We start from the raw sequence: 10,681 nt of genomic DNA, 5'->3' as shown, positions 1-10,681 counted from the left end.
AACCACGACACTCCCTTAAGGCCCACACCTGCCAGGTGCCAAATGCTCTTTGGTTATCGGTTACAGGTCAGGAATGCTTTGTGCTCAGTGGACAGGTCCACAGTGCTCTTCACTGCTCTCTGCTTTTGGCCTCCCAGTTTCTTCCACCTAGCAAAACATTGACCTTTACAACTAAATGTGTTTCATCTACAATCAACTAACAACACCACTGGACATCTCAGTGGCTACCACTGACAAGGGGATGCTATTTCTGGGGTGGCAAGAGGGCTGGGAAAGGAACCTGAATAAATTGGCAAAGCTGTCTTAATCTGTAATCTCCCTATTATTCGAAGTTAGATCTGCTACATGGTCCTGGGATAAGTCTTCTTTAGCTTTTTATGATCCTTCTAATTCACCTAGTCAGCAGCATAGCCGTGCCACACTTGCCTCGCATTCAATGCAACATTCCCACTTCACTTTAGCATTACTATTGCTCATGCCTGAGAAAGTATTTGTTATCTTCTCCCCTTAACAGGACTAGGGCTGGCTTCAAGCTGTGTAGTGAGCAAAGACCCCTTTTTGCAAGACTCCTCATTTTGTGGTTTTTTTGTTGGTTTCTGGTTTGGGTTTTTTTTTTAGGGGGAGAGTGGTGTGTTCGTTTGTTTTGTTCTTGTTTTGTGGGTTTTTTTGTGCATATATATGCTCAGAGAGAGAGAAATCACTCCAACCAGTAAAAATGAGGATTTAAAGATTTATTTTACCTTAACAGTGTTAACAAGCTGTCCATCAAGGTAGAGCGCAGCTGTGCTGTTCTTTAGCATGCCTTTACTCATGACCAGAACTAGGTGATGCCACTGGCCTTCCACAATGAGGTCACCACAGCGGAAACGGGCACAACAGGGAAGAATTTCATAAAATGATGATTCCTCACTGAAGTCATCGACTAAAGGAAAAGTACCAGTTAGTGGGCACCAGTAGAAGTGTTACATGAAGCTTAAAACAGATGAATACGTCATTAGACTTAACGCAAAACAACCTACAGCAATACATTAAAGACAAATTTTTAGAAAGCACGTAGTTAACAAAAATACAATCAACCAGATATGAATAAAGTCATATGACTAACAAGAATGACTTTAGACTTTCAAGAACTGAAAGAATGAAATCAGATTTTTTGAGAAAGTGTTCAGACGAAATTGTCACAATTTGACAGGCTGAACATCTTTAAATACCTGCACATTAACAAACTAGTATAGCTTTGGTAGTATCAACAACAAGTCTCTTCTTCCTTTGCCTTAATTCTTCTCTAGGAAAATTCTCAGGATACTTTTAGACTTTTGACAATTAAGTTTTACTTCTCCCCTTCTACTCTCCTTTTGAAATTTTAGCTGGAATGACTGGTTTGCTCAAGTTTCTACTAACTTTCTCATACCACCATGCAAGTCACAGAAAGATCTTTTGTTGTTTTTCTAAAAAAGTTTTTACAGCAATAGTCAGCAAGAAATAACAGATGTCTCTCCAAACCTACAGAGCTATTTTTCACTTTTCTCAGACTGTGGAGAGAAAGATACTCATACTTCCCAGACTTTCTCCTCATACTCTTCCCGGCTCCACCGTGGTCTCCTCCACAGGACCCACTACCTGCTCCGGTGTGGTCCTCTCCAGGGGCCGCAGGGGACCTCTGCTCCAGCGCCTGCAGCACCCCTTCCCCTCCTTCTGCTCTCACCTTCATGTCCTCAGGGCGCTTCCTCTTACATTTTTTTCCCTTACTCCTCACTCCATGCAGTGTTTCACCCTCTCTTACATGTGTTTTCCCAGAGGCACCACCAGCCTGGCTGCTGGGCTCAGCTGTGTCCTGCAGGGGGTCTGCTGCGGAGCTGGCTGGAACCGGCCATGTCTGGCACGGGGCAGCCCTGGCCTCTTCCCACAGAAGCCCTCTCTTGCCCCCCCAACACCTGGCCACAGACATGCAGTATAAGCTTGCCACTATCTTGCTTAAACAATTAGGTCACACACAAAAGAAGACACAAGTAAAAAGATTGCCTTTCAAAGCATCTGTGTCAGAATCATGCTAAACTATAAAGCATAAGTGAAGTTAGAGATGAGGTTGAAAGCCTGAGACTTTTTTTCCTTAATAAAAACTGCAAATATGATGTCTGGCTAGCGAGACACATCACTAGCTAGACATCAAGCTAGATGTGCTAGAGATCAAGCACAGACCAGGGGTACTTGTAACTCAGGCCTCAGCACAGTGGCTTCTCTTCTTCTCTTTTTGCAGTTCTAAGGAAAATTAATTTTCTGAAGCGCTGCTACTGAAGGGGTGACTCAGGGCTGAGACATTTCTGCCCAAATCAAAATAAAGACTTCACGACATCTCGTCCGTTCCATTTCAGTACTGTAACCACAGCAAGTCGCCCTTGCCTTCCCTTCACCGTTTCCGCAGTGGAGCCTGGATCGTAAGGCCGCTGACCTGATGCGAGCACCAGCTGCTGTGGGGTGAGGTGAGCTGCACCCGTGGCTCCATCAGCCACCCTCGCACCAACAGTGAGAAGAGTCAGAGACAGATGCCTGCCTTCCAGACACATGGCCAGAGGAACCCACTCCCAGCCTCTCCGCAGGGGCTGCAAACCACAAGCTGCTGACTACCCGTCCCCAATTCACCCACCTATACTCTTCAAGCATTTCCCAGGTCTTTCTTTACTAATGGGTGCTGAATTCTCTTCTGAATGTTGAAATACACTTTAGTTCTCAGCACACAATTTTTTAATTTCTCTAAAAGGCATTCTTTGACTTCATACCAGTGGGCATGATCAGTTTGCAGGTGCATTAGCTTCTCCATCGCAAAGCAGAATGACCCACGCTCTACTTGAAAGCCCGCCCCTGTCCCCCTACCCCCCCAAAGACAAAGCTCAAAAATTCTCCACCAGGGAACACGTCAAGAGAAAACAGGAGCTTTTTAGATCTCTCTTCATTCTTTCATATTGAAGGAAAAGAAACCACTAATTGTCTTACCTCAACAGCCACCTGCACAGGGAGAACACTCATTTCTTTAGAAATAGCACAAGGAAAATGATAAAAGCAGAGTACTTGGAACTAACTTTCAGTTACAAAAATAATCTCAAGTTCTTTTTTGCAGCCAAACACCTTTGAGCACAATTCTCACTCACAAGAAGGATCCTTAAACCACCCCATTTATTCTTACAATAGACCGTCAGTACTTCCAGTCCCCGCACTGGTGGGCCCGCCATCTCAGTTCTTCAGGTACTTACCTGCTCAGCACTTGACGGTACACCACCAACCATGACTTAGCCACGACAGGGTGGCACTCCAGTAAAGCAAAGTATCCCATTCAATTAAAAACCAGTCTTTGTAGTCAGAGACCTTCAGATCTTCTCTGACAAAGCCTCTTCAAATCCAATCTCATTTGAAGAGTTAGATAATAGGGGCTTACAAACTAAAACCATACGATCTATAGCTCTAGTGCAGGCTAAAGCAATTAATATGAAGATAAACTTATTTAATTCTCTCTTATAAGAATTTGGTCTTCTGAGAAAGAAAACACTGTCAATATCTTTGAAATTTAAAAGGTTTAGTTCCTCCCTTATAATATGGGTCTTCAGGTCTCAAGTTTTAGGTTTTGAACCCAACTTCTACTAAAAGAAACTACTGCAGTTAATGATGCTAATGTCCACTTATCATGCAAATAAGGAATATTCTATAACAGTCTGCTTCGCTGTTTGGTTTTTTTTTTTTTAAATAATAACAGTTGTATAAATTCTTTATTAATGCCTGCTACTCAAAAGGAAAGAACAGAAGCAGGAAGAGATTATCGATAACCACTTGTAACCCAGCGTGTTGGTCTGGTAAAGAGCTAAGCCTGAAACATAAGCAGAAGGCTGCCCTGCTCCTCTCAGCTCCTCCACAGCCATGGTGCATAAACGGCCTGTCAAAACTGACCATTTTTGGAGGCTCTGATGGAGGACAAGGCAGGAGAGAGGAGAAGGCTAAGCCTGAAGCCCCTGACCGCACTGCTAGCTCTCTCTAGCAAATTCGCTGGCCTCACCAGCTTCACTTAGATCTTCACTGCACCTCCTGTAATTCCACCTTTGATCACAGATACTGAATGAAGCTACAAACTCTTCCTGAAAACTGATCACAGTATTAAAACATGAAGTGAATGACTGATTGCCTTCAAATAGCCCTCCAGCGCTGGGACTATCCAGATTGAAAAAGCCTTCACAACCTGTTAGTTTACTATTTCCAAACTTCTTCAAAGCAAAGATAGTTAACATTTGCACCTCAAGAGATGATGTCCAAAATGAACGATACAAGATAAATAAAAGGCAAAAACCTTCAAAAAACAATGATGTAATCCCTCCTTCAAATCTATAATACTTGGGGTTTTGGCAAAAATTTTTCTTTACATGCAGATATCGAATCTTCTTTGGAAATTATAAAAGCTCCTTAATTTCCACATCAATGTTTACGTTTTGCATTTTTCCATTGTCAAAACGCGTTAGAAGCTAGTGAAGCTGCAACTAAAGTTCCATCACACACAATTCTTCTAGATACTAGGTTCAAAATAAACTTGCTGCATCCCCATAATGTTGTCAGGATTAGCTGATGACACGACACAACTCTTACCATAATTTTGAAGCAATTCCTCTTTAGTTGAAACAATCAGTGACCGGTCTTTTGCTGAGAGGACAATGGCAAGGCATACATAATGCTGCTCCGAGGAGTTTGCACGCCGCACTACAGTAAGAAGTCTCACAGGATGGTTATTAGGAGGTGTACTAAAATGTTCAATACAAAACCAAGTTGAGTAGCTTAAACCAGATGGCGGTGGGAAAAATCTTTCACCTAAAAACAAAAATGAAAGCCCATTACATAGCTGCAGTAGCTAGTACTTAGGATACCTACTTATTCCTGTTCCTTTTTTCATATCAGCTCAGTTGATACCAGCTGCGCTTTCTCAAACTTTTCCTTCATGGACTTCAATGTTACTTCTTTCATTTCTGACTCAAGCTTGGAGGAAAAGCCACGTAAAGCTAGCTCAGAGGGGTTTCTTTCAAAACAAAGTAAAGCAAGAATTGCATGCTATTCCCTCCTATTTCTAACAACAAAAATCAACTCTGAAGCTGTGTTTGTTCACAACAACCCAATTTCATTTCCCAAGACAAAAAAAGTGAAAATGGATCAGGCCCTCAAACTGCTCATGTCATGATGAGATGCTTTTCCATAGGTGTGACTTGCTGAAGAAGCCTTTGTTGAAGAAGATCTCTCCACAGCATACACCTGACTCCATTTCATCTCCTGGGGTGCTCCCACAGAACAAAGAGCTCACAGACTTCAAGTACTGTCTAACACTAATTCCGTGCTACTGCAGTAAACCTTCAACTTAGTTTTTAGACTTAACACCTTTTTTAACTAAGTGATCATGTTCAATTAGCCCTGCAGCACACCAGGTTCCAGAAGGGTGAACAGCCTACAATGGACAAGTATAAGGGGTAGCAAAGAATTTAGATGGGATTTTTGTGATGATGTGTGTAACTACACCTGTAATAAATTCAGTCAAGAATTCAGGAGAACAAAGCCACAACTACAGCATTACAATTCATTCCACTTTTCCTATGCTCTTCACACTACTACCTCAACTTGTTCTTAATGCATCCAGGTTCATTATTCATACGCTTCTCTTGATTACAATTTAACCTTTTGCTGAAAGCCTTGTATTTTAAAGCAATCACACATTTGTATTTTATATTGCTTTTTGTTGACTTGGGGGTAAAAAGCAACAGAAACACACCCACAAAAAAAGACACAAGAAGTTCTCAATTATGAATGTACAACGTCCAACACCATACTATCACTTCACGGCTAACAAAGAAATATAAGAGAACTAAACATCAGATACAAAACACTGCTAACAGTCATACTCAAGTGCTTACCAGTTCCAATTCCACTGACAACTGCACCGTCAATAAGTCCTGTTGTAACAGCATTATTTGTAGGTGCATTATGGGGAGCCAAACTTGGCAAGAACAGGCAGCTGTTAAACAGAAGACCAGTAACACACTAGAGTTTATGAAAGTCAATATAACCGGAGTTCAGTACAAAACAAATATAGCCTAGGAAAACATACCATAAGCACACCATCACTCTCCTTGACTGTACATATTCATGAAAAGTAGAAATGAATTCTCAGCCTTGTGAGGCTAAATTATCTCCAGTGCAAAGAGCTTTGGCAGTGTACGTCTTTGGTGCAAAGGCACAGAGACTTATGCTCATGTAGCTCCAAAGTGTTAAGATGCTCCCTTGTGGGCAACCATAATTCGCTGCAGCCTTTGAGATGTTCTGGACTCTCAGAGACTGGATTAGCTAAATATTCAAAGGATCTGGTAATTGCATACTACGGTGTTCTTATTTTAAGTATGTACACTCTCACAGTAACATAATATTTCACCAAATGAGCCACATTTTGTCCTTACAAGAGCCACCGATGCTGTGGACACAATGGAAACAGATATAAGGAGTACCTCCGTTAGGTACTAAAAGATTTTAAGAGCCCAGACGGTTTCAGTGACCAGCCTACCCGAGGTCGAGTGAACCCCCATAGGAGTTCAGCTTCCAGTTTGTATAGATTGTCCTACTTGAGGCAAAATGATGGCTCTTCCACTTCCTGAAGAACCATCATTTTGTTGACATTTACACTTGAGCAGGCTAGTTTAAATATACTGTAGCTGAGTTGGCTACCAGAGCAAGGAGTTATTTTGTTCTCATGTAAGCCATAAAGAGTTAACTTGACCACCCATCTTGAAAGCAACAGCAGTCCATGGTTCTGGTCACTACGATCTTCCTTTTGATTACAGTTCTCATTATATACTTCTTCCTCCCTCTTGAAAATGTTCTTCTCTGGGTGAATCACCCATGGTCAATGGTGTTACAAGCACATTCTCTCTAAGCAGGTAACTTGCAAGGGTCCGCCAACTGTTGAATTCATTAAACACCCTGGCACTTTAAAACAGACCAAAAAGATTTTAGATTTTTTTAATTGATTATAGCAGCCTTCTTAGGTGACTTGTTGGAATTACAACAAGTCACAGCTGCATTATGTGGATTACTTTTGGACACGTTACCAGTACCTACAAATCTCCTGGAGCAACCACAGTGACAATTCATTTTGCTAGCCTATTTCAAATTCTTCTTTGGTTCAAAACATTTTCTTTTCTCTTATGAAGGATGTAGAACAGAGCTTTGAGCACCATTTGTTTTCAAAGAAAAGTCTGTCCCTGACTATATTGGATATGAAGGCTAGATGCAAAACCGGCGCTGCATCCTTGCTTCGCAAAGCTGAAAAGAGAATGCAGAGCAGCAGAGCTCCCAAATATCCAGGCTGGACTCTGTTCTCAGACCAGCCATCCCAAATAAACTGGAACAAGTGCAGCAAGATGCAAGTGGCTCTGTCGAAGGTCACATCAGAACAGAAATAGATTTAAGAAACACAGTAGTATAAATACTAGGTCTGCAAAGAAAAAGACAAGATGAACGATTCTGTCAGGTGGAGCTGTTTCTGGTTTTATGAAATTGTGGTACAGCCATGGACAACAGATCATTTCTACCTCTTCTCACAATTTTTTTAAAAAGAGACTGAAAAAAACCCATTGAGGAGCTACTTATCTCATACAAGAATTTGTCGCAATCTTTTCAGCTTCACAGCAGTTGTCATTTTTGGTGGTTTGTGTCACTAAAAACCTTTTAATAAAGCTTCTAGTCAAGGTTTTTAAGCTTTTAACCAAGCTTCTGGGAAATTCTGAACAATTATTTATCATTTGAGGTGCCATTCACAATTGTCTGACTTGCATGTACCTCACAACACTGCCCTCTCTGAGATACTGGCTTTCAGCCTATTTGTGAGCCTCTGTCTATGGACCAGTCCATAGACAGTTAAGGAATACCTGTTCCTTATACTATTGGTCTGAATTTTTCTAGCAATTTTTGAAATATTTACCCCTTAGCACAGAATAAAATGAGTATTTTGAGGTTTTTCTATTCCATTTTTATAACCAAAAAGACAAAACATTTTCCTTAAACAGATGCTGAGAATGGTGTCATGTTTTCATCTTCTGAACAGTCAAGTTAAAACATATGACGTGATCCTCATAAAGTGCCTCACTTGTCAGGTGTTTAATTAGAGAGAGAAAAACAGTAATTGAAGGTGATACTGGGTGCTAAAAGAAAAAATGAGTTAAGCATTATATTCAGGCTACACCTCCAGTTAATAATAATTTTTTCCAGTTATTTGGACTCAACATAGCTGCCTTCTCTACTTTACTGGTATTTCCGATTTGCGCACTTCCGCATTTCCAAGTTCTTCAGCAATTTTAAGTGGGTTTCAGAGCATTTGGACCATCCAAATGTCACACATAAATCTAGCAACTAATGAGTTTCTGCAAGGGTATGTTGGCGTTCCTTCGTTTTAAAAGGCACATGAAATCCAGAACTGAGAGGGTACCACCAACGTTTAGATACATACCTACTTCTACTTTCATACACAGCAAGCAAGCACTTGGCTTCAAGGCATTAATGAATGACGGAGAGGAAATTTATGTGGCTTGAAGTATTCCTTTTTTTTCTTTAAAGAATTCATTTGTTTCTGGTTTGCAAACAGTCCATTAAAAACTACAAGTATTTCTTTGAAATAAGAAAGTAAGAAAACATTGCACTGTGCCCCATGTTATTTGAGAGTACTGTAGGACCTTACCCAAACCCTTCAAGAGATGTGTCAAACTCAATGAATGCTGGCGTAACTGATGATCCATGAAGCCTGATATCATGTGGGGTTGTCATGGAGACCAAACACTTCACTCTCGTCAGGGGTACTGTGCTCCCTTCCGCTGGCTTCAGCAGGCTCTTGCTTATCCGATAGTGGCTGTCTTCATGCAGACCGAAGACGCTGTCAGAACCCAGACCTTCCATTGAGGTAACCATGCTATCTACAGTAGAAGCCAAGAAACAACACAGCATTGCAAAAGGGAGGCATTTTCAGGCTATTTATTTGGACTTTTCAAGTACTGCTTCCAGTGCAATAGCTGAATTGTCAATCATCGTCGACTAGTTCAGCCTCTCAGTTAGAAGATTATGAGTTGGGAAGTATTGCTCTCATTATAAAAACGTTCAACTGAGGCAGAGAGAGGAGCACCTTGCACAAGGTATTACAGAAGGTCTGTAGTAAAGCCAAAAACTGAGCCAAGAGGCCATCCCATTACCTAACATCAGGAAAGTGTCCCTTTTGCAGAGGCTCTGTTTCAGGCGCATTCCTGCTACCTGACTTAACAGGCAGGAAGAACTCTGCTTCATGTTTTTCAGATGCAGTAACTCTGAGCTAAAAGTCTCAGAGCTCTCAATAAGCAGAAAGGCTCAGTAAGCTTAGCTTAGGAAATTTAACATAACTTGCGGTATTCAGAAGCTAGCTTTGCCTTCTCTTTCCTAGGTTAAAAACTTTTCAGACTTACATTTTCACACTTTTCATTGTTTACTTTCCCCCGTGATAATACCCTATTAAAAATAAATAAATAAATAAAGCGCTGGCCAAGAGGTAAGTTGAATCTCTCCTTCTCTCCTCTTTTTAAATGTACTGAACCTGATGACATAACATGAATTCAGTTATTTTATTTATTTCATTACTTAATGCTTGTAATTCAGTACCATCCAGGATACTTTCTAGTTCCTTTTAAATAATTCAAACATTTCAACTACGGTATTTTTAACTATGTGTTACAACTGGCCATACAACGACTGAGTTGACATGTAGAAATAAATATCACATGCTTTGGAAACTTATCAATAATTTCCTTGTATTACCATTTACTGAGACTCTCCTATACTACATGAACAGCTATTCCCAAGCTCTACATAGGATAATAATAGGAAAGAGTACGTGTGGCAGAGAGGTTCGGATCGGCTGGAGGAATCCATCAGTTACCGACATTCAGTGCAGTTTATCAGACTGATTCATTAAATATCTGGAAAACAGATGTAACTTTCCAGTGTGAAAATCAGAGTTGATGTGTAATTGCTGATAGAATATGAAGTATTCTATCAGATGGATGAACTTCCACGACAGAATGCCACACAAACGTATAACGAAAATTTCCACTGCATACACGTATGTATGTGTATCTATAATCTAGGAATATCTAGTGAATATCGTATCAAAATACATTGTGAATACCTTCCCACAGTGTTAATTCCAGGACTAAAACTGAAACTGAGTTGTTGTGGTGTCCTTCCCCCGCCTTTTTTTTTTTTTTTTTTTTTTTTTAAAAGCAATATAAGTCTGTCCTTTTTCTTGAAAATTTTTAAGTTACTATGGGCTCATAATTCAACACATACTTACCACATACTATTAAAGATTTCAATTTTAATATACTAGGAAAGTAAATATACTGAAAGCGAGCAATGAGTAAAACCATTGTAAATATTTACCATGAAAAATTAATGAATGGTTAAAAAGGGACTGCTGAACTTTAAATAATTAAGAGTGGGTGTTCCAACTCCAAATTCTACCTCTTTATAAGAGGAATGATTATTAGATTGAGATTCTGCCAGATTAGGTAAATTGTGCTTTTTTTTTCTTTTTAATTCTTTCTATTTCTTTCTCATTACTAGTGATACTAATGATGAGCTGGGTTCTTGAGTC

General features: G+C 40.3%; 1 protein-coding gene across 1 annotated transcript in view; it reads right to left on the bottom strand.

Moving 5' to 3' along the window:
* The window catches only part of WDFY3 (WD repeat and FYVE domain containing 3), a 145,710-nt gene that overhangs the window by 63,287 nt on the left and 71,742 nt on the right, over positions 1 to 10,681 (bottom strand). Inside the window, exons 17-20 of the mRNA XM_050895386.1 lie at positions 8,744 to 8,971; positions 5,931 to 6,031; positions 4,624 to 4,842; positions 741 to 922 (exon numbers count right to left, since the gene is read on the bottom strand). Of these exons, the coding sequence (XP_050751343.1) occupies positions 741 to 922; positions 4,624 to 4,842; positions 5,931 to 6,031; positions 8,744 to 8,971 (730 nt within the window). The remainder of the gene's footprint in view (positions 1 to 740; positions 923 to 4,623; positions 4,843 to 5,930; positions 6,032 to 8,743; positions 8,972 to 10,681) is intronic.

The sequence above is a fragment of the Gymnogyps californianus genome, chromosome 4, assembly GCF_018139145.2.
Source record: "Gymnogyps californianus isolate 813 chromosome 4, ASM1813914v2, whole genome shotgun sequence".
In the NCBI taxonomy this organism is placed as follows: Eukaryota; Metazoa; Chordata; class Aves; order Accipitriformes; family Cathartidae; genus Gymnogyps; species Gymnogyps californianus.
This window is presented reverse-complemented; position numbering and strand designations above follow the sequence as displayed.